This window comes from Amblyomma mixtum, chromosome 3, assembly GCF_055824585.1.
Source record: "Amblyomma mixtum isolate Tamu chromosome 3, ASM5582458v1, whole genome shotgun sequence".
Lineage (NCBI taxonomy): Eukaryota > Metazoa > Arthropoda > Arachnida > Ixodida > Ixodidae > Amblyomma > Amblyomma mixtum.
The window spans coordinates 370,624,757-370,649,849 of NC_143014.1; the positions used below are offsets into that span (position 1 = coordinate 370,624,757).

Here is a 25,093-nt window from a genome sequence, read left to right on the forward strand (position 1 = left end):
CAGGAGTCTCCTGGTGGCACACATCCGTACCCACATGGGTGAAAAGCCGTTTCAGTGCCAGCTGTGCCCCATGGCCTTTGCAGTAAGTTCAGGCCTTGTGCGTCATGTTAGAACCCATAAGGGCGAAAAGCCCTTCCAATGTGACTTATGTCGAAAAAAATTCAGTCAGAGCAAAAATTTGAAACACCACAAAAAGGCATTTCACAAAGAGTAGCAGTGGTTCGTGAGGCCCTTGGTCAATAGTTTTGCCAGATACCATTTTGTATACAAGCTAACGAGATTCTAGCTGAGTACCCTATGAAGGATGTTGATAGCTAACATGCATCATTAACTACATTTGTAGGTTTTGTTCACTTTGACGGAGTTTTCGGAAAACAACATTTGTTCTCTTGGACTACACACACGCGCACTCTAAGTCTTTCCCGAACACGGAGAGTGAGCCTGCTATGCTCGTAAGCTTGCATGAATGGAAATAAAATCACTGTCTTATGTGGATGGCATCACTCCTTGTTAGTGAGTGACTCGAGGAGCGAATCTCTGGGAGTAAAAGTACACAAAACAATTCCTTTTATTCTTGAAGCCTGAGTTGGCTGATTTTGGTGACAATATGAATTCACTCATATCACTGAACATAAAAATGTTTGTATGACAGTAAAGGAAAACTTGTTCTTGTGTAAATCTTTGTGGTTTTATTTCCAGCAGTGTTAGTGGCAGGAGTGAGGACAAGTTGGTGTTTTTTTCAGTGTCAACCTAAAGAGGTGCAGACAACAAATATTATTCAGGTTCTGCTTATTGGTAGGGATGATGCTCAGGGCATTATGAGTGACAAAGCTGGAGGTGCCTAAGAGTGCCTCAGATAATTCTCTAGAGTGCTGTCTTCCACTTGGAGTGTCTTCTTGCAAGCTCAGACATCTATGATCCATATACTAAACTGCTACAAGTCACTTGCAATCACGGGCAGTGGCTCATTTGCTGCTCTGTCGTCTGATACTACTCAGAGCCACCACAAGCTAAGTGCGCTTGGAACATATGGCAGAGTAGTAAAAGGCTCATGGTTTTTTTTTTTTTGAGCGCACGTGACTTCTGCTGTCTACTGTTGACACCGCAGTGCACAGAACTACAAGAGAATGTCACCCTTTCATCATTTTTAATGTGCCAGGCGCTATCATCAGTGGTAAAAGCAAATGAAAGCTTGGCGATTGTGCTTTTCTGCACTTCACAAGTTAAATTTCACGCACATTGTTTCATGCACCTTTTTTTGTAAGTTTTAGGGGATTGATTCCTTTTGATGTTCAAATGCTTATCCACACAATACTCGGCCGTTCGCTTATCGTTCATGTACATCATGTTTTGCTGTAATATCTTTCAAGTCATGTTTTATGTGTGTTTCTTGATACAATGTTTGAGATTATCAGTGGAATTTTTTTCCTTCTGAAGTTGTAACGGACATTTGTGTGGGCATTTGTGGTGGCTTATGCATGCTGTGCTTTGTTGCATGAAACAATGAGTGAGGGGGCAAGCTTCCAGAAAATTGATTCATTTTTTTTTCCAAACAATATTAATCACGAGCGTCTGACAGCTGCAAAGCTCTAGAGAGAGGCTGAATAGCCTTTATTGTAATAAGGAAAGCCGAGCCGCTGGTATACGTTTTTGCTTTTGTGATGTGAAACCAATGTAAATTATTAGCTGACTGGTTCTGTGTTATTGCTTGCTGCAGTGAGCACATTTCATTTCATAGTTTTTGCTTGCATTTAGGCTTTCCATGTAGATTGATTTTGGGCTTGAGTGTGGCAGGTTTTGTTTGTAATGGCACAGTTTTTTCAGCTGCATCATAATTCCCTGGTGATATTGTCTGTAATTTTGGTATTGTATTTCTAAAGTGCATTTGATTTTTGGCACTGTTTGCAAGACATTACCAAATATCCAAGTATATGTGTACTGCATGGCTTGTGCTAGGTGTTAAACACAACCAGTCAACTTTTCATAGCTGCTCAACCAGCTATGATGTTTCTGTGATTAACAAAATACTAGTCATATTTCTTATTCGAGTTCGTTTTAGTTTTAGTGCTTGTTGCTTACCAGTAAACTTGTTGCAGGTGCATCTAGTTTATGAACTTCTAGACTTGTGTTCCTTCAATATCAAAGCCTTTATTTTACACTTTGTTGATGATACTAGTCATTTAATCCTAAATTGTCTCCTGTTTTTGCTTTTTGTGGATGATATATAATTGGTACTATGTGTTAACTAGTAGGCAGTTCACCTAATCTTTTCTTGGTTCCACTTGGAGCTATTCAAGGTGCAATTTTTGTTTTCAGCAAGCCTATAAGCTATGTTCTTGTATTTTTTTGGCGCCAATTTGGCATTCTTATGAACATATGTTTCTTATGTACTGTGCCTTGCAAGTATTCACGTGGTCATCGCGTTTTCATGTTTGCACTGTGAAATGTTTTGTGCCTTTTCCTAAATGGAAGTTTACTGGTCATTAGTGGCAATATCTATATCATTGAACTGGAACTTCAGTTGCAGTGTTCTTCGCTGTGATACTTTGAAATAAAGTGCAATTTTGAATACTCGTTTCACTAAAATCTGTGTACTAGTGAAACATGCACGTGCTTATGCGCCCATCATTTGGCATTTTTCAGTACACTTTTTTTATGTTAATAGCTATCAACACTTGATACAGTGTGCAGTCACATCTAAGATGATAATTTTGTAGTATGAAATGAACTGCCCAATTTTCACTAAGTATATGTTGATGCCAGTGTGTATGAAAGCTGCCTTACCACGAAAGGACAATATTTCAAGAACGGCTTACTCACTGCAGTTACTGCATATTTAACTCCTGCTGTAGATGGAAGCCAGTTTTTTATGTTCAGATCAAGACAATTTTCCAGAGTGCCATGGTTCATTGCGTGTCAGTGACATGTACAGGACATTTCTTTTTGATCAAAAGAGGCGCATTGATGCAGTCTGTAGTGTTTCAGCATTACTTACTATTGGCCCCTTGGTCAAGAAAGCTAATTACTGAGTGTGTAAACTTAATGACTCACGTCCCACCGGCTGTCAGTTTGTGCTTTGTTGAATGCCACTGGCACTTTTCCATCAGATAGCAGATGCGGAAACATTCTGTGTGTGCATGGCATATGTTTCAGAGTCTGCTGGAAAAGTGCCAGTGGCATTCAACAAAGCACAAACTGACAGCCGGTGGGATGTGAGTCATTAAGTTTACACACTCAGTAATTAGCTTTCTTGACCAAGGGGCCAATAGTAAGTAATGCTGAAACACTACAGACTGCATCAATGCGCCTCTTTTGATCAAACAGAAATGTCCTGCGGACGTCCGCCAGTCAGAAAGTTTGGTTCGAGGGTAGTGTTTCGACGTCCTGCATACGATGGCCCGGTTCTGACATCCTCAGAATGTCCCTCGCTCTAACGAAAATTTTCCATTGGGTGTCCTGTGGCCGTTTAAAAAGAACGTCAGTTTCCGGATGTACGGACGTCCGAATATTCGATTTTGGCGTCCATCGGACTCTTATTGGACTGCCATTTTTTTTGCGCCGCACGTCCATCGCAGATTTGCGAACCTCTACAGATGTCCAGCAGATGTTCAAACATCCACTGCCAGGCATCCGTTGGATGTTCGACGGCCTTTTGTGGTCCAGTGGGTAGTGCTGACCTTCGTAGTCTTACTGGCGATGTCAAGCGCAACAACTCTTACACTTCACTTAGAACACCTCTAAAACTGCGGCTAATGTTACAGTTATCGCACTAAATTTCGCGAAATGTGGGCCTCTGAATTAGTGGTCACCTTACAGTACCGACTGCAGTAACTGGAACACCTACAGAATTTCGCATCCTTGGCCAGGATGCCCATTTACTTCTTAAATTCACCTAAATCTGACGTTTAGAACCTGCCAAAACCGGCTTCAAGGAGGATAAAGAAACTAACTATATAGCCCCGGCAGCGTAATGCCAAATCATATCCCGTAGACGCACTCTAGCAGATGACACCCAGGAATGTGATCACGTGACATGACATCACTTCCTCTGTGGCGCTTGCGGTGCTTTCACGCAGTTGTAAACAAGTGGTTTCCAAGGGGCTATGCCAGCCGCCTTGCTAGATCCTGAATAATTGCCTCTGAATGCTTAAACTGCTTCGATTCCAAGGACCTATGCAAGCTGCACCATTGGATGCTCGATATGCGTGGACCAACGGTCCTCAAACCAACGCAAAACTTATGCGGTGGCAATGTCACGAAGCTTTATTTGGAGTTGTTTGTGGTCGTTGCGAGCGTATACCTACTAGCCATTGAGAAAGGAGGCTGTTCACAGTGAATTTCGTGTGCGTGTATCAGCAGCACAGCACAGTGACAAGTGTTCCGCGTAGTGAAAGTGATTGTGATCGGAGCGAGTGCTTTTCCGTCCAGGCAGAGATGTGCGCCTGCGAAGGCTCACTACGCACGCCGTGTTTTCCGAATGCCGAAATGAACTTCGTGTTGTGCAGCTAGTCGCACTTGTTGCAATGGTTGCAGTGATCACGACAAAAGCGCACGGACACGATGTTGTTTCTGCTGCATATCCATCGTCGATTTTGATACTGTGCTTGAAAATTTACTGGAAGTTACACTGCCTCACTGAAAGCTACGCTGCCCCTAAGCGTGCAATAACGATTTCAGAATGACTACGTGATTCTTATCGCGAATTCTCTATCGGGCCGAACACACTGACTGGAACAAGCTAGGCTGCAGTACAAGCTGCTAACAACCGTCATAATTACAAAATCATATTTTTCAAATAGCTAAGGTTATATACTATAAATTATTAGTCAGTTATTCAAAATAGCACACAGCAGTGGCTTTACTTTTTTGACATAAAGAAAAATATTGCACTTGCAGTGTTTCCCTAGCAGTGCACAGTGGTTGTCCCTGCTGACAGTTATTGCAAAAGACATATGCGTATCTATTCAATGTATAAGGTTTGTGTGCACCTGAAGTGTACATGCATTAAAAATTCACATTTTTGCACACTCCTGTCGATCCCAATTGCAAATGCATGAGAAAATTATGACGCTTCCAAATATTGGGAACATGTACAATCAGTAGCAACTAAAGCAGTTCTGCATTTCACAGAAGTGTGACAATGCAACAAGACTAATTTATTTTTGTTGTTTTTCAGGTCATAAAAGCCAAACTAGAAATAGAACTCTGTGGTTGGAAAGGGGCCTAGATCATAATTCGGCTAAAGTGAACAGCTTTGTTCTCCACAATGACAGCGGGAATACCAGTTCTCTTCTATCGGCCTTTCCTGAGCTCGCATTGCAGTTGCACAAGCCAGAGTGCAGCATTGAAAACAAATGTGGGACATTCTGCTAAAGGTCGTTAATTGCTGACATGTATAGAATAAGCTGGTTATAATCTGTGCAGCTCCAAAGCATTCTCAAATGTCTCTGTGCATGCAAAACGAAGTGGGTGCCTAGTATTGCACAAAAATCTACACATGCCATCCTCATTATTGTAAACATAATGAGATTTAGGAGCCAGTAATCATGATTACAGGTAGAGGAAATGCAAGAAATGATTTGGAGGGCTTGCCTAGTAATGGCTCCCAGCTTAGGCTGGGAAAGTATACTTCGTGTCATCAAGGAAACAGGATATGATGGCCATATTTTCTGGTTATCTCAAGCAAACCCTATAATTTCAAGCAGAATTCGTAAAACTGAATTTACATTATGAGAGCTATGATGTCGCAGAATAAAATGAAATTAAAAATTAGCCATTTAAGTAGGTGATAGGTATGCACCCGTATTCTCTGATAAAACTTCAAAGCAACATTTGACAGTTGTTTTCACTGATCATGGAAATGTTTTATGGCTGATTGTTACGGTGACTAGGGAGTATATCCACGAAATAGTTTGTTTTGGAACCAGCTCGTTTCTCCACATTCCGTCTCTCGCGATTCCCCGCTTCGCTACGTGATGTCAAACCGGCTGATGTTACGTGGCGAATCATCTCGTGGATGCACCCCCACCTCCCAAAGTAGCAAGAAAAAGTGAGTATTGCTAACCGTTAACAGATGCTTGTACCACTTAATATACGTAGAATCTTGGAGTTGCTGTTAATCAACATCTTCAGCAGAATATATCTATTTAATGGCTAGTCTGATTTTCAAGGAAAGAAATTAAGTGAGACATCGCTAGGCATTAGAAACTTGGAAAGTTGAAGTTAGGCCGAAGAACGCTGAAGAATAACAGAAATGCAGTGATGGCTTGTGTCTTTTACTGGCATCACTTTGCTGCAAATGGAAGGTGATAGCTTCTTGGTTGAAGATGAGGCAACAGCTCAGTTAACAATATTAACAGCTCTCAGCTCAGTTAACAGTTTCTTTTCTTTAATGACATTGTGTCTTGTTACAGGTTGTGGTTTCGTAAGTTCTCTTTTCTTCTGGTTGGTAATGTATGAAGTTTTGGTTTCTTGTGCAATAGGTGGTGTCCAACTGACGGCGGACATTGCGTCACGGCGCAGCTTTGTCACGTGAATTTGAACTTCCGGGTCTTTTCTGTCGTTTGGTTTGTATGGGCATTGCTTGCAGACGTGCGGTTTCGGTCTTTCTTTTCTTAATACTGGTGCTCACATAGCTGGAAAAAGGATGTTGTGCGCTGCCTCAACCTGCAGAAACTTCATTGCAACGGAATGCAACATGTTCCGAGTGTCATCAAGTACAGGGAACGGCAAAAACAGTGCACTGTTGCGATCCGCTGGCAGACTGCCTGCGACGGTCAACCCTATGCTATGCTTCGAGCATTTTGTTGGCGGCATAGTTTGAGAGCGTTGTGGAAGTTGAAGAATTCGGTAAAGTAGGTTGTTTATCTCCTTGAGGAGCACCAATTTCTCGCTCGGAAGACTTCGGCTATGTGCCACAACCGTTCTCACATGACGGCGGCAGCACCGCTCGGGCTGTTTGCAAATACTATGTGCTGTTCGGCCTCCGTCAGTACAGCGTGACAACTTAAGATGTTAAAGGAGAGGACGATTATTCCTCAGACATTTGCGCTGAATGCGAGTAGCTCGAATCCATAGTTGATACTTAAGGCGTGTGTGGTCACTGCCGTCAGCTGTCGAAACGGCGACACCGCGGCCACGTACAGCGGCATCTCGTTCGCTGGCACTGCTCTGGTCGCAGTGTTAAGGCATGTTTACGAGCACTTGTAATAATTATAAATTATTCTATGAGGCCATTTTCGCTAATTTCATGCTCAGACTGAAACACGTTTTCCCTAGAACACTAGTCGACATGAGCACGCAGCAAGTGTGGAAAATTATAATTAAGCAACCTGTTACACATAAGTTCCCTGTTTGTGTGGACCCGCATGTTGCAGCAATGTTTCTTCGTTTCCTGTGTGCGGAGAAGGAGGCTGACAGACGAGGTGATCGCATTAGAAAGTGATAAGAATTATTTACCGCCTTTCTTTTCATACTCTGAGTCAGTAAGTTGGGAAAAGCTTCACTTCAGGATAACACAATTTAAAAAAAATGGCAGCCAACTTAGCCTAGCTGTTTTTCACCTTTCATTGTACAGAACCTAGTAGAATTGACATCTGAGACAAATGCTATAATACTGAACTATCACTGTGCAGCAAAGTGTCATTCGCACACTGTTTATGTGCTGAGCATGCATATGAAGTAAATAAATGTCTACGTCTATAGCTTACATGTGTTGCATTGCATGCTTGCATGTAGTAGTGTTGCACTTAATGATTGACTAATTGAGAGGTACATTGGTGATTTCAAGAAGTGCAAGATGCTACAAGGAAGGCAGAGGCTGGTCTAGTGGTCGTTGGGTTCATAATTAATGATCAAGAGTAATAATCATGCTATAAAATTACGTTTTTTTATTAAAAAGCCAAGGAATGCATTGTGTTCAGTCATTCCAGACTTTTTGGTATCACTAGTGTCTTAGGGATGGTTTATCAATGTGCAAGCTGTGCCGCATTGTTAACGCCAAAGCTAAAACTGGATGCAAATGCCTTTTGTTCAACATTGCACAAGACTTTGTTACAGGAACTTGTAGAAGATTCTGAAAACAACTCGTGTCAAGCTTGTGTGTGTGCTGTAAAAGCTAAAGCATGATATTTTTTTTATGCTCGACCATACTATTTATTATAATTTACTATTTGTCACAAAGATCTCCTGCATTAAACTCATTCATTACATGCTGTAGAAAATGCGCTGCAAAAGGTTTTGCAAGACAAAGATATGATGTTATACCTACAGGACAAGAAGAGTTTCTCGTTAATAGCTGAGAAACTTGCTCATCTTGCAGTTCAACAGTAAAAATGCCCACGTCAAGAGCTTGTTCTGCTTTTGGCTCCTGCTGCTTACTGTTTTGTCTTTGTGCCTGACTTTGTTTACGTTCAATAAAACTTCTTTTGGGGCTAGTTGGTGCATTTTGAATCTAAGAAAAGGAGCAGCACCAAAGCATGCAAACACAAACAAAGAAAGGAGAACAGACAAGCGCTGTAGTGCGTGTTGTGGTGCCTGTAGTGAAGCTCTGTAGCAGGCTTTGATGCCTTGTTTTGGCTTTAGGTTTTTATTAGGAAAAACAGAAGGCAAGCTCATCTTTTGCCTAGCTGCTAGTGTTGTTACTTACCTACCTTACCTTGAACACTGTGCGTACAGTGCGTAAGTTATAGATTTCCACATTTCTATACATAGCTAGGCATCAACAGCTGAGGTGCCAATCATTGGTGACATCTGTCTGTACACAGGCTGGTGGTTCTCCTTCAACTAGGCTCAGAGCACGAAGTACACGACAGCAAAATGGCTACAGGCTCTCCTCTGCTTTCATGGGAAGCAACATTGATTTTACATCCTTGAAGCTAGTGAACGTTCAAGAGATGACACAAAACAAAGCATTTATTTTTGTACATTTTTTTCATCTACCTAATGCAGCAACCAGCATTGGGAAATCGAGTACAGAAATTCTTAACATTCAGAGGTGCAAGTTAAATGTAAATAGCTTGTAATGTCCCACACCACCATGCAGGGTGTGAAATGCAGTGCAGTTGCAGTGCATAACTATGCATAGTTAATTTTGTTCGTGCGAAAAGTTCTTGTGCATCCACCAAAGCTGCAGTAAGTGGACGCCTCTCATTGCTGGAATAGCTGCCATGTAACTTCCCATCTGGGCTCTTGGCGCACATAAGTCGAGGTTCTCAGCCACAAAGTCTCGGTGCATGCTTGTCGGGGCATAATTCATACATGCAGAAAGACTACAGTAGTGCTGAAAATTCAACACATTTGTAATGCAGTTGCATTTTTGCATTACAGCTCAACTAAAATTTAATCACATGACAGAGTTGTTAAGAATGCCAGCTTCTGCAGTAATTATTCCATAAAGTATAGCAAATATTCGACGAAAGCAATTAAGCTGACAAGTACAGGAACCAACAATAAAACAGATTGTGCCCCTTGCTAAGGTTGTAAAACATTGACAAGTTCACAGACTTTTGAGAGGAGGAGCGACACGTGGGCAATCAGGGACGCCGTAGTAGAGGCCTCCATATTAATTGGAACCACCGGGAGTTCATTAACGTGCGCTGACATCGCGCAGCGCACGGGAGCCTTTCGCGCTTCGCCTCCATCGGAAACGCGGCGGCCGCGTCCCGGATCGACTTTGTAGCCGAGCGCCCTAACCGCTAGGCCACCGCGGCGTGTATAGAAAAAGTACCGAAAGTCCCCCGCGGATTTACACGGTTCAAGCTCCTTGCCGTCGTAGCCACCCTGCTACAATGTGCGCACCATTGCGCTCGTACGTAATGCTAGGCTGCGGTTGCTGGTAGTCCGTATATTCAGCGCCTGGAAGCGCGAAACCTCTAGGAAATATGTACTCTAATATATATTAGAGAACTATGTAGCAGCCATATGATAACCGCAACAAGAAGCGGACTTTTCAGCGAGTGAATGAAGCGTCCTAAACTTCAGCGCGAACAGACGACGCATGCCGAAACGTTCGCACTTACGCTTTTCCGCCCTTAATTCCAATACGGAACGTCGAGCGTGGGCATGATAATGCACGTAGAGCATGCTGACCTTTTTTATGACTTCATTCGCGCGTATTAACTTATTAAGAGCTAATTTAAGCTTGGTAAATCCGCATTTCAAGCAGAGCGCCGTACACACGCATCTCGCCGAAAGACCCGGAAGTCGGAGTACCCAGCATGCCTTGCGGCTCGTTCAGATTGGACACCACCTATTTCAACTGTTCGTGTTTTTTATCATGGCTACCGCTTTTTCTCTGAATGTGTACTGGGCACATGCGATGCATTCTTGCTACTATTTTACTTTTTTGTTGCTCGTGGTGATGTCTTGTAGTTACGTTTTGCCCTGTATATTTATAATTGTTTTTACTTTTTGCCTTGTATTGCGTGTTGTATTTACCTAATTGTTCCTACCGTACTTAATCTGTTACTTTGCTCTCCTTACTCAATGCCCTTCTGGGCCCTGTAAGGTATTCTGAATAAATAAATAAATATCCTGAATATTTAAAAGTAACATGCATAAGCACACACGTTGATTTCTCCCCCGAGACAAGCACAAAGGAAAGACTGACAAAGATAGGCATAATAATGCATTTTTAGCTTTGCAGAGCACGAATTCAGCTAGCTAGCTTGTGCATAGTGTGCAAGTTAGCCTAAATGCAACTACTGTGCGCATATGCCGTGATATTACTTGAAATAGGTAGAGGAAAGTTCTCGATGACCACATTACGCATGAGAGCATTTTATTGGTTTGCTCAAGTGACAAGTGAGTAGGCACTTTATTAGATCAATTTATTTTAATATTTATTATACCTGCAAGGGACCTGCGTCATACGGCTGCAAGGGAAAGCTTTGTAGCTCTTTTTGTAGCCGTATGGCCGTGCTTGGGTGGATGCCAATGAGTAATTACTACCTTATTAGAAATCATTTCAACCTTAAGGTATTCGCCTAAAATATTGGACCAACACCGCTCCCATTTCGAGCTCGCCCCATCATATGCTACCCATCCTGGTTCGCGCACTTGGTAGAGCAACCCCCGGTGAGGTAGTGGTCCCAGGTTCGAACCCCAGACTATGGTAACTTTTCCTTTAACTACAAAGTTTCTGTGAAACCTGAGTAGCTTTCTTTTGTAGCCATATGGCTACTCTTGGGTGGATGATAATGAGTAATTACTCCCTTATTACAAACGTTCTCCAGACTGGGGGATTCCTCTAAAACAGTAGACTAACATTGTCATTTACTGCATGGATTTCTGCAGTTACCAGTTTGAAGGACAAGAGGTTAGTAAGCTTAGCCTTGCGAGATGGAAGACCATTCCAGCCTTTCATGGCAAAAACAAAACTGAACCTTGAAATGCTGTGGCATAAGCTAAGGGAGGCACAGTGCTTGTGCAACTAGTGCCGAAGGAACCATGAGCAGCAAAAGATTAGTTGGTTATGTGACGGTAGAGCAAAAAAACCTGCAGTTTCTGCATGACATGTAAAAATTTGAAGATTCACCTTTAGGGCTGTTACGCTGGAGCTTCAAATATAGTCTCAGAGAATAAAACAAGCAGCTCAGTTCTGAATGCATCTCAGGATCTCAGAAAAATTAGATTTGTGCCATGTGGCATAAGAATATTCTGCTGATGCCGCACAGGAGTTTTGAATGCAAGCAACATGGAAGACGGTGACACTAAGGACATACTATGATGTAAATATCCAGGGTAGTAGGTAGTTGTATAAGGATTGTTAGGTGAGGCCATGTTACATTTTCAGCCATATTTAGTTGAGAATTTGAACCAGTATGCACCGACCGCGGCGGTCACGTTTCGATGGAGGCGAAACGCAGAAGGCGCCCGTGTGCTGCACAATATCAGTGCACGTTAAAGATCCCCAGGTGGTTGAAATTATCCCGGAGACCTCCATTTTGGCACCTCTTTCTTCTATCACTTCCTCCTTCATCCCTTGCCTTAGGGCGCAGTTCAGGTATCCACCGAGATATGTCGCAGTTACTGCGTCATTTCCTTTCCTCAAACACCAATATTTTTTTCAGTATGCAGTGAATATGCCTTTCCCAGTAAGGCCTTATAAGTAGGCAAGATGTAGTTATCCTGAAAGTAAAAAATATTAGTGCATTCTTAATAACATTAGCAAACTGGCTAGTCGAGAGCATCCGAAATATTGTTCTGAGAACTGAAATACTGTTACTGACTGCAGATGGCAGACTCCATAGTCGTCAATGAAGGCTTGTTAGGAAACACTGAATGGAAGGTCATAATGTATTTAATAAAACCTCCGGCCCAAGGGCAACACCTTGGGGACACCCGAGATTGCAGGAAAAAAGCAGGACGCGTAAGAATTAGCATGACAATTCTGTCGACGGCTGGCTGTTAAAGCTTGGATCCAGTTTAGAGCAATTGGATGCAAGTTATAGCATGAGAAAATCAGTCTTATATAAATGAGGGATTTTATCACACGCTCTTTCAAAGCCAAGAAAAAAAGCGTTGAGGGAGAATGAGAACAAGTTGGCTATCGCAGGAATGCTTTCTGAAGCCTTGACAGTTTCGATGAAACAACTTAATCAGCCAAAACATTATAGAACCACGAGAGTATAAAATACAATTGGGCAGCACATGCCAATGGCACAAATAGGGTCATAGGTGCTGGGTGATGACTGGCAAGAAACATACCGGGGCCAAGCTATGATGAGACACGAGGCTATCTTCATGGCACGCACAAGATGCATGTACACACTGTGCCCCGTCCTGCTGTTGCATTCTCTGAGTTTCACAGGGCTTGAGTGTGCTGTCGGGTGAACTGCTGGAAAGACGGCATGTTGACACTGTACTAAGGATGAGAATGACAGAACAAGAATGGCTACTGGGTGCGGTGGTGGTGTTGTTCTTTCCTGTCGTCTTTGTTCCTTGTAGTTTTACTAGCTCCACAGGCTTTGTTTTCCTATCCGCTGTTTCAGAGTGGTGTCAGGTAAAGCCAACTGTTATTCTACAACTGCTGTGCCATACAACGTTCTTTTAATCAGCTTTCATAATTCGCAATGGCAAATTTACTTCGTAAGTCGTCTAGGTAAATAACACAGCTCAATAACTTGTCATCATCAGGACTAAAAGTAAACATAATTTCATTTATACGGTCATGCCTCGTTAATACAGACTATTATTATGGATTCAAATTATGGACCATATTTCTGGAGGCAAAACTTTTGAATGCACTTAAACCTCAATAACATGGAAACTCGCTCACGACACAGTGGACCGAGTGAAAATGAATACAGCCCGTTGCCGCGTAATTGTGCAGAGTGCAAAGACTGTTAAAACTTCTTGGATTTGAGTAGATAAGTCAAGCACCGCCTGAATCATATACCATTGCTACACACTGTAATTGCCATCATACTGCTTGTCGCACTATATGCAGAGAGTTTTGTGTTAACCCATGAACTGCGAGGCCCAGCGACTCCTCCTGCTCACACACTTTTTGAATGCCAAAGCACTTTTTTTTCTGGTGTCAAAAGCATTGTCAGTGCTCGGCGACTCACATCCTGGCGCAGAGTGCTCATTGCACAAAATGAATTAAGCTGCTTAACAATAAAGAACAGAGCCGCAAGCTTACATAATAACCTCACAGATGCAGCCCACAGTGCTATAGCACTTTTTAAACGAAGTACACCATGTTGTCACAACCTAAACCGAGAACTACTACTCTGGCTCAGCCCACCATGATATACAGAAGTTTGTGTTGTCACCAAATTCTTCATGCAAATATTTTTTCAGACATAGGTCCGCAAAGCCGGCAGGAAAAAAAAAAAAAAAACGACACTCCAGAAGAGACCACTGAACTACACATCGATGTTTTCGCACGTTGTAACCCAAGCATCCAACACCACAAAATATACAATATGAAGCACAAAGCCGCAGAAGGATGGCGACGCTGCTGTTGTCGCGGGAAGAAAACAGTTCGACGGCCGTGCAGCCAAGATCGTGTCACGTCGCGCACACAGCAGTTTCGAAGCACAGTACCTACACGAAGCGCGATCAAAATCGGTGATGGATACGTAGCAGAAACGTAGTATAAAAACGCTCGCTTCGGTCGCGATCACTGCAACCAGTACGACTAGCTGCACAACGCCAAGTTCATTTCAGCATTCGGGAAACACTGCGTGCGTAGTGAGCCTTCGCACGTGCACATTTCTCTGCCTCGATGGAGAAGCACTTGCTCCGACCGCAATCACTTTCACTTCTCGGACACTGTCATTGTGTGATGTTACTCTTCGCTGTCCGTGGTGATCCTCTCAGGAATTAGAAACGCTTGCAACGGCCACAAACGGCTCCAAACAAACGCTTCGTGACATCGCCACCGCGTAGGTCGTACCTCGGTTTGAAGAGCAATGCAATACGCATATCTAGCATCCAACCGCGCGGCCTACGTAGCACCTTGGAATCGACGCATTTTAGCCATTCAGAGGCAAGTATCCTGGATCCAACTAGGCGGCTTGCATGGCGCCTTGGTCTTGGAACCACTTGCTTAACAACGGCCCGAAAACATCGAGACTGCCGCCGCCTTGGAGGAAGGGCCCCTTCCTCCATGGGCCGCCGCAAACTTTAAAGCGGCCATTTTGACTGTTGACAAGTGACGTCATCTCAAGTGATCGCACTTCTGGGCGTCGTCTGCTCGAGTGCGTCTACGGGATATGGTTTGGCAATACGCGCCCCGGCATGCATGCAGATGCGGTTAAAGAAACCCGAACACTTTTAAGCTTCCAGGACCGAACACAGCACTCCCTCACTATATCAGCTCCCTGAAAGTTTGTCCAGCTAGGAAGTCACAACGAGGCGAGCAGCCGTTTTGCCAACGCGTCTTTAACGTGCCCGGCTAAAGTTATGTTTATAAACGATACTAAACCGTCTTATTTAATTAATACAAAATAGATCAAGGCGAAAACTACGTTCGTATTCCTTAAATTCGCCTTTATTCGCACATGAGCCACCGTCTGCTGTCGCTCGTCAAGCATGGACGCGCCCATCCTAAAGCGACCGCAGCGCCACTGCCTAGGCGGCGATGGGTCCGTTTCTAGCCTCTGAGATAATCTATTCTCTTTGGTTATCTCGGAGGCCATACTTCGCTCACCGGCGCCACTGTACCGGCGCTGTTTTCCAACTGCTCCGATCTAAATGGCCTGTTATGTAATTTCTATGGGAATTCCCACGTTATTTGTCTCTCACGTTTATTTTCTGTTCAGAGAAGTACAATGGTTTTACACGCAGCGCCCTCTCGTGCCACCGTGAGCTTTCATCGCTGAAACACAACCTCAAGGTTCAAAGTTCTCGGAAAACTTTCGGAAAGAATGTTGGAGAGGGTTTTTTTTTTAAATCAAGAAATAAAATAATGGACAAGAAAGTAATTCAGGTGCATGTAATAATTTGTTTCATTTCGCAGACGATCGCGCGAAGCGTCTTCGCCTTCTGCTACCTTTACGCGGGTATTTCACTCGCGGCTCCCACCGTGTCAAGATGTGTGGCAGGACGAGTTGGTTTGTAGATGTTTCAACATTTAGGAGCTTTGAGTGCGATCAGTTTTTCGATACATTTTGGTGTCTTGGAGCTTCCCTTCCCGTATATTAAGCCAGCGAAACGACAAACTTGGCGTTTTCTCCCTTGCTTGGCCGTTGCGTTTGACAGCGCCTCTGGTACCCCGATCTTAAAATATCGGCGGCGAAAAGTATGCAATGCATGATAAGGGCAGTGTGCCGCTTCAAATTTTCAAGCATATCAGTAGGACTGAAAAAGGGGGCTTCTTGGTGCGTAATGGGCAGCGTAATGCGCATGCGATGATGCGAGAAACGATTGCATCTGACAGGCGCACTGTGCGCTTGTGTGCGATCTTTTTTCGTCTGCTGTGTTGATGCGCGCCGCTGTCAGTCACAAAACCCGTTGGAATCTCTCAATTCAGTGTTCGTCTGTGGAGAGGAGGCAGCCAATTTGTAGCCCTCATGTTTTATTAGCCTGGGCGCAGAAACAAAGCTGCCAGTACCTGTAAGCATAGTGGGGAATGAAGTTCATCATGAAGCTCTTCTAATGGCAGTTTGGGCGCAAAAACGATGGGCTGTGTGAAGCCAAGGTCCCCAATTCTAACTGGGTCTGGTCATGCAATGTGAATTGGAAGACCGAGGGACACGAATTATCAGTACAGAGCCAACTACGCATCACCCACCCTTAAGAAATGGGAGTGCTTCACAGGCCTACCTGTGCATTGGGGAAATGACTTTTCTATGCCGAGGAAATGCAAAGCATGCTGACATATGCTACCTTTTGTGCGTGTTCTAAAATGAAGCGGGCCCCTGTGGGGTCTCTTTTACTTACGACAGTTATGCCATGGAAGAGAGCACTACATCCACAGCAGCCATGTAAATGAGCAAGCATTTGTCCAGTGTAGCATTAGTGCAAGCCACTGTGGTGGCTCAGCTGCTGACCTGAAAGGTGCAGGTTCGACCGTTGCAGTTCGATGGAGGTGAAATTCTAGAGGCCTGTGTGGGTCGTGCACGTTGAAGAACCCCAGGGGGTCAAAAGTATCTCGCCAAAGGTGGATGCAGCTTGCCTTTCTGATGAAAATTGCCCTCAAGTTGTTCCGTCATCTCCCTCTCGGTGTTTGTGGCATTCTAAAATGCAGGGGGCACTGCCTGTGCATTTGTGATGACACCTGAGCACCCATACGTGAATGCTTTATTTCTCCTCTGCCTGGGGAGAGGAGGGGCACATAAAATTGGTGGATACTTTCTTGAAATGTGTGGCATTGCTGGTGGTAGCGACCGAGGCCATCCGCAGTACGAGGAGCAAAGGAAGCAATGTAATAGCAAATTTGGCAGTGCGGGATCACCACCTTCAGTTCTGATCAATATGCGATGATATGTAAGACCAAGGTAGAAATAAGTTTCCCTGCAACATGCTGTGAGCAAATAGACAGATGGCAGACGACTGCCATGTTCTGGCAGTCGTCTGCAACGACTGCAAGCTGTGCCCTGTTTGTCTCATGCAAAATTTTCCTTGCGGTGATTGTTCGCTGGCTGGTCCAGCAGTGTGTGCAGTGCGAGCATTTTGTTTTGTTTTCAACCTCCTCATTCGCGTGCTGGCGTGTTAGTTCTTGGTGGCAGAGGAGCGCACTTTGGTGCCAATGTTTCTGAGGTCGTGAGACTTTGGCGCCCTTGCCTGATACCTGCTCATGTAGGTGAAATCATTTGCCTGGGTGAAATTTAGGACATTAATGTGTGCTAGCTCGTGCAGCTTCAGTTTCCTTAGGTAATTTACTATTGCTGTGCATGCGTGATGCTGCCATTAATTCTTGAGGATAGGCTGCAGGTGATTAATTGCTTGTGATCTAAAGGTGGGTGATTTCAGTGGAGGATTTCAGTGAAAGGGCGGCAGATATGAAAATGTTGAGTAAGGGTAGCCTTGCTAATGATGTAACCAGAGCTGACGATAATTGTGTCTGTCAGAGTAGTTGTGGTGCTCTTCTCCATATTTAAAAAATAAATTCATATGCAGTGCCTAGCCCAGACACACACTGTGAAAGTGTTCACTGAGGCTGTTTAGTTCTCAAGCATGAAATGTTTCTTGTGCCCTTACTCTTCAAAGTGAGGAAACGTGACTGCTTGGTTTGGAACACTGTCAGCCTCTGCTTACAAACATGCTTTCATCGTCTATTGATTGTGTTGCATGTATGTAATCACTCAAATGCACACGTGTGCAAAAAATGTGGATCATGATAATGTACGGCAGTATAAAGAGTGCCACTAGGAGTTGTATGATAGCTCTCCAGCATAGTGCCATCTCACGTGGAATGTCTATGCACTGCTGAACAGTTTCCTGCTAAACACTCTAGGGTTGTAAACATGAAGGTTGTGAAAGCCATCTCAGCTGATGCCCTAAGAGGATGTGAAATTAAGTGTTTATTTCCACTAATGGAATCAGAATGGATAGGCATTGCCTTTTTTATGTCAGCATTGCTTGGTAGTAAAGCAAAGAAATTGATGTTCTGCTGACAGAAGCTGTTTTCAGTGTTTAATTGGTGTGTCAGGAGATTTAAATCAGGCTTTGAAAGGTTGTAAAGTGAGGTAATGCACTAATACAATGGGAGGAGGGCAAGAGACAGGCTCTTTTGTCATGCTTTTGCTCTGACTTTGCCACCTTTTAAACCAACCATCGAGTCCACCTGCAGTTTCTGTAGAGAAATTAAGCCAATCACACAGCAGGAGCCTTATCGAGCGGTGCAGGTGTTTGGTGAGCCAGTGTCGGGCCTTCACTGCAGGAGCATTTCTGGGATGTTGAGTTGGGGAATTGACGAGAAGCTTTTTTGTAAGAGTGTTGGCTGTTCTAGGCGGCTGCAGGCTAGTTGTGCAGAGATGGCTGTTCCTTTGAACACAATGGTCTTGTAGCAAGCGATGGTGGGAATGCCAGCGACATAGATGAACCAGCATCCTGGAAACGTGCGTACAGGCTCTCATTTTGCTTGCTTTGGCCGATGCCTGCTCAAGAGCCATCCATTTATGTCTCTCTCAAAGGGAGAAAAAGCAAATGAGTTACGGTATTTTCGAATTTCAATCATGGTATCTTGAAAAAACTGGGTTGTGTTTTCTATATTTTGTGCTCCAGAAATGGGTCTAGTGTGCCTTTCACTTTGCTCGTTCCTCCATCCTTGTCCACTTGCACCTTTTCCCAATGCTGTCTTGCTTTCTACCTCCTGGTAGTTCTGAAATATATTGAATTTTATTTGGTCGACTGCACACCACGAATTCCTTGCCATCAGTCTGAGTGCCAGTTCGACCTGTATGCCAAGCACTGGGATCAGTGACCGTGTAGGGAAGACTCCTTGCTGCTGGCAGGCCTACTTAAACCCAGCTGGTAATTTCCGAGAAGGGGATGTGCGTGTTGTTTTAGTTCTTGAAAAATGAACTCTGATAGATCCTTCTTGGGTTTTTCTCTTTTGTGTTCCAGTGCCCTTAAGAAGGACCACCTTTTGCGGGCCTGCCAGTACCAGAACAAGGGCGGGAAATATGAGTGCCCTGAATGGAAGGACCTCGACCCGAACGCGCAGTACCAGCCCTCCTACAACATCCCACCTCGCACCTACTCGTAAGGACTTGTTCAATATGTTGCTTTCATGATGAATTTGTGGACGTGTAGATGTGGATGTGTAGGGTGAAAAACTGTGGAACTTTGGTTTCATAACGGCTTGTATATATGCCCCTGGTCTTTTTGGCATCTGACAGTGTCGAGAGTGAGTTTAGAAGTCTTTATTTCAAGCTAAACTCAGACAGAACTAACTGGTGACTCGTCCATGCTTTGTGCATTTAAAGTGAATTGAAAGTGCAGATAACTGCGTTGAGGTAAAAAAAGAAAACTAAATATGCAGCACTGCGCACATTTTGTGTAGGTCTTTAATTGTACCATTTTTCAGGCACATGCATCGTAAGGTGCCTGTTGGCTTACTGTAGACCTTTCTTTAAAGGGACTGCCAGACAATGAGTATCAATATGTTGCCACATTTTTAAAGATATTTTTCTATGATGAGGGCACAATTCTCAGTCTTGGAAGAACTCATGTTTTTAATTTGCGCAGAAAGCCAAAGTCAGTGGTTTTACCATACTGTGTTGAAACTTAAGGCTGTGGTTGTAGTCGGGAGTGCAATACAGAGGCTTATTTTTGCGGAAAGAAACTTAGGACGCCTCAATTATGTTCTCTTGACACTAGTCATTGTTTCTTGCACAATTTAACCATGCTTTCTTGTCATCTCTTGAAGGGGCACTAAAGAGGATTCTAAGCTCGTCGTTTTACCACTGGAACTCGATCTGCACACTCCGAGCATTCTTAGAAGCTACGAATTATTGACCTGTGCAGCTGATTTTTCTATCAAATCAAACTGAACGTCCCGGCTCCCGCCTTTTTTTTTCAACTCGCCTCCGAAATGAGGCGGAGTCAGCCAGCCGCGTGGCAGCTTGCTGCTCTGCCATCGGCAGAGCGACACATAGCGATCGGCGAAAGCAAAGAGTCCCTGCGTATTTTAATTTCTGCCTAATTTGCGGCTATGTAGTTTGCGACTGAAACTATTTACTCACGGAAGCCTAAAAAACAAAATAAGATCGAAAGCGAAGCCACCACGTGACTGGCTGCAAGGAACTCCTTGCGTTGGTTGACTCCTCCTCTTTTTGAAGGTGAATTAAAAAAAAAATGTGGGGGCCGGGATGTTTAATTTGATTTGATAGGGAAATCAGCTGCACAGGACAATAATTTGAAGTTTCTAAGAATGCTTGCAGAGTGTAGATGGAGTTCCTATGGTAAAAAGACGATTTCAGATTCCTCTTTAGTGCATCATTAAGGTGTTTTCTAAAGAAATACAATTTTGAAATTTTGTCATCTGACAGGCAATTTCTTTATCTTGTAGTAAATGTATTACATTTGGTATCTGTGGTTTTAAAAATATTTTTTGGTTCTTTTTCACCGTCACATCGATTGGAAAAGTGGGTGCTTCTCAGCGTGTTCTCTGTTTAGGATACTTGCAAAACAGGTCATTGCTCTGAAGTTTTTCATCAGAAACACAAGTTTTAGCTCCTGTTTGGGATTTGGCCCTGTTCGAAGTAAATTTTTCAGCCACTAAGACTTCTCTTGTAGCTCTTATTTCAAGGGATGCTTTGATGAATAAAACTGTTTTCAGAGGCCTTATTGGCATTTCTCTCAAAGTAACTTTTTGGACGTTTGTGTGCCTTTTTCTCAAGAACTATGAAGCATAAGCAAACATAATTTTTTGCTGATGTTAATAAATGCCATTTCCTAGCTGGTGCAATCGAACCCCGCTACAGTAAACTCAGATATAGTAAAGTGAAACTCTGGTCCCATTTTGCCTCTCATATATGACTGTACATTTTTTTCGGTTACAGTAAAGATTAAAAAAAAAAACAACTATAGTAAAGAGTATCTGGTCGTGATGACGTACCTCCCACGCACACTCAAGGCCGACATTCAAAAGTAAATGCGTACCAAAGACGATACAATGGGGCTGTTGTGATAGCTTCACCGTCAGGCTCAAAAGCAGTGAGGAGAAGCCAACCTTTTAAAGTCCTTTGAGGTGCCATGCAAATCACGCGGCGCGTATGGCAAAAAAAAAAATGAAGTGAAGCTGGCTATGAATGCAGAAAGAAGGAGGCATGGGTCACTGAGAAAGGAAAGACTGTAAGCATGCAGTGAAGAGTAGGGAAGGGAAGAAAAGGGCGAACATTCGCAGCATGGCAGCTCGAAGCAGAGGGAAGCGGTGGCAAGAAACGGAGGTGCGGCAGCACTGCGTGAGCGGTACCGCCATGCCTCAGCTGTGTCGCACGTTTAACTGTTGCCTCTTAAACGATGCCGGAAAAATGGCAACTGTATTCACGTGAAACTTTTGTTGTTGCATGAAATCAAACGCGTTATATTCTTAGTCACATTCTGTTCGTCTAAGTGCGGTACTTCCTGAGGACTTAAAAAAAGTCAGTAACGTGACAGCGTGAAATGTGATGACTGAAAATAAGTAATTATCACATAAAGGGACAATAAGAGCAGGATGGACGGTATTTGTGAGTGTTTATTTTATAAACCCTGTTTTTAGTAAGCAGTCAAATAATTACCAGAGAGCGTCCTCACATCCATGCCATCGCCAACAACTGATATAGTGAAGATTTTGTTGGTCTGAATCACTTTACTATAGAGGGGTTCTTCTCTACCAGAATCAATAGCCTAAGTTCATGTCTGTTTTTGTGACTAAAAAAAAAAGAATTCATGTGTAGCAGTTTTATTCCATCGACAGAGAAAAAAAAACAATAATAAATGTACTAGGACAGCAGCTTGGGCATGTTGGTGATTCATTTCTGATGGAACAGCGCAGAGTGACGAGGCAGGACAGGAGACGGGCGCTGACTTGCAACTCAGTTTATTTCAAAGAAACACAAATCTGCACAACCACATGCGTCACGCCCAAGTCACTCATGCACTCTAAAATGACAAAAGAAGTTTTGCAATCACAAAGGTGCATCAAAGTTTAGCTCACCAAGATCCTTCTTTGTTAACGCGATGGACAGCGTACTGATACAGTGGTCATGCAGCCTTGCTATCGAAGCTGCCTCAGTGATTTCGCAGACCAATTGCTCATTAGGCTTCACAAGTACTTTGCATCTGCTGAGTTCGGGCGCACAGTTTTTTGAAGGGCATTCCCTGCAATGAATCCCTAGATTTCTGCGTGTTTGCTTAAAATTCGTTTTGTGTTCAAATAGTCTTTTGTTCATTCATCTGCCAGTCTGCCCTCTGTATTCTTTCCCACAAGTCGCTGGCAACGAAAACACCAGGCCTTGGGTGCATTCCATTTGGTGCTTTATCGTGCAGCCCTGTTTCTTTTTCGTTGTATTAACATTCGTATGTCTGCAAAGGCTTTTCAGTTTTTTTAGGGCGCAGTAAACACCACGTTCATGCCAGCTTTTTGACCAGTTCTTTTTTGGCGATGAGAAACGTTATGGATGTAGTACGGTACTGGCTCTACCTCCCTTCTTTCTTTTGTTTCCTTTGGCTTGTCTTGTTGCTCAGGTCTAGCCCACCTCAGGTGCTTTCTTATGTGCTTGGCTACGGCTTTGCAGCCACTTAATGTAACTCATGAACTTCCTGTTCTAGGGTGTCTGGGGTTTTTGGAACTGAGGCTTTAGTTTGCCAGATGGCATGCATAAGAGGGTTCTCACGCAGCTTCCACTCTCAGTTCGATGACGTTCTACGTCACACGTGCGGTAACTCAGGACGTTCTACGTCCGCCACTTATGAATGTGGGTGGCGCTGGTGAATACTCTCAAGGTTAGGTTACTTGTAAACATAAATACCCCCGAAAGCAGAAGGTTTACAGCCGTCGCCGTAGCTCAGAGGTAGAGCACCGGACGCGTAATTCGGAGGTCGTGGGTTCGGATCCCACCGGCGGCACGTGGTTGTTTTTTCTTCTGCTTTTCTAATCAATTAGCTTTAATCGATGACATAATATGCAATATTCTAAATTGATCAACACCACGAAATAAATATATTAATTATAATAAAAAAATCCCCTGTGCCCCTTGGTTTCTGTGGCTGTTGGCTTCTGTCAGATGGCATGCATGTTAGGCATATGAGTCTAGAGGGGAGAAGCGGCCACTCCCGTTCCAGTCAGCTTGCCCAAAGCTGACATTGTGAACTTGTGCCTGACAAATGCCATTAGGGAGTCGTATGTCCACAAAATGGAAGTTAGTGTTGTTTGCCAGACACCCCAGTTTCGCAGTGCAGGTTACCCCTGCACTTTCTGGCATCTGTAGCCAAGCAGATAAAAAAAGCACTTGAGGTGGACTACGCCTGAGCAGCAAGACACTCCAAAGGAAAGGTAAGAAAGGAGGGAGGTAGTGGCAATACTGTATATTCATAACCTGTCTTACTGCCTAAAAAGATTTGGTCAAAAAGCTGGTGTTTACTGTGCCTAAAAAGACTGAAAAGCCTTTGCAGATGTGCAAGTATTAATCGGACAAAAAAGAAATAGTGGTACCGGGTAGAGAAAGCAGCAGAAACAGGACGCGTACACAAGAGAAGGAATTCACACGGACAACGCTTGAGACACAACTGAAAATTTTTACTTGATCAAAGAATCGAGCAGAGCAGGGCACACATGCACGTGAGCAGGCAGTGCCAACAAAAAAAAAAGAAAATCAAAGAAAAGGAAAGGTCAGTGATTAACATTATGCTATCTTGCATAGGGAGACTATGTTCCAATCATAAATTGACATTCTTTAGAAAAAAATGGCGGTGATAGCATGGTTCAAACCATTAGAACAGGAAAGCGACGTGGGTAAACGGTGCCCAATTGACCTTTCTTTACCAGAACCAATTTACAAACTAGTAATTGCAGCCTTTTTTTGGCACCACTTACCCACCTTTCGCAACTGCATGCGGTGACGCACCAAGGAGCGCAATATATCCGAGTAATAAATTAGGGGTGTGCAAATTGCATGAGTAAATATGATAAGTTAGCTGCGTATGAGCTCTTCCACGAACAACATTTCCTCGACCAATGATGCGGCGGACTATGCAACAGTTGTTAGGTGTATTGGTAGTACCTCCTATGTCCACGCAGACGCGCACGGGCTCACCGCATGCACAGGGCTCAAGTGAGAACACCGCGCTGCTTTCTCAAGCCTCCTTCAGACTGGGCTAGACGAAGGCAGCCTTGCTCTTAAATATGCCCCAGAGTAAGCCCAAGAGGCTGTTTTAAAGGGGTTTACAGTGACCACACCCTCTTGCACCCTTTTTCCACAGGGCAAGTCTGTACTTGCGGCCCATTTCAGTAATTTCCCTTTTTGTGGAGGAAGGCACTTGATTTTTTCAGGAGCACACTCAATTTCTCACGTCGCAAAAAGTATTCATAGTTGCCACTTATGTCCAGTGTGTTCGTTCAGATTCGTGGACACATCCTTTTGAAGGAGTAGTCGTTATTGGTACTTATACATCATCCAAAACCATTGTCAAGGCAAACTCATTACTGTTGCATAGACACTGTTCAAAAACCTGTCTAAGCATCATTGCTGATGCTAAACAGGCACTCATCATCTTAGTTGTAAGCGCAGAAACACGTGTGTAGCATTGCTTTTGGGGCAACGAAACTGTGAAAATTGGCCAAACAGCCCGACAAAGCCTGGGGTGGCTCATCACCACATCTGTGGGGTCCTGGCTATACTAGGGGAGCCACGAGCATCGTTGGCTATGACAGTAAATCTTTCATTTCCCCTGTTGTGAAAAATAAAACTCTAGACGGACGCCGTACACTAAAGCATGCGCTGCAAACTTCATAGTGAGTGAACGTGAATGTGAGAGAGTGGATATTAGTGTGAGTGGACATGAGTGTGGATGTGAGTGAGCGATCTGTCATGGTGCCAAAGTATGATTACCAATACCAAATTTAACGAAAGCGTTATTGCACAACGCCAACCTATAATTGTACAAATAAAATGTAGGAAGGATATCGTATTTAGAAAAAAAGAGGTCTTGT

General features: G+C 43.7%; 1 protein-coding gene across 4 annotated transcripts in view; it reads left to right on the plus strand.

Moving 5' to 3' along the window:
- LOC149356754 (abasic site processing protein HMCES-like) overlaps positions 1–25,093 on the plus strand; it is a 113,705-nt gene that overhangs the window by 12,630 nt on the left and 75,982 nt on the right. For 3 of the 4 annotated variants that reach the window (XM_089584305.1, XM_089584307.1, XM_089584306.1), the window contains exon 4: positions 19,021–19,158. In XM_089584305.1, the coding sequence (XP_089440431.1) occupies positions 19,021–19,158 (138 nt within the window). Of the gene's footprint in view, positions 1–15,462; positions 15,564–19,020; positions 19,159–25,093 lie in introns of those variants that run through there. The other variant, XM_089584308.1, reaches the window with a different exon arrangement.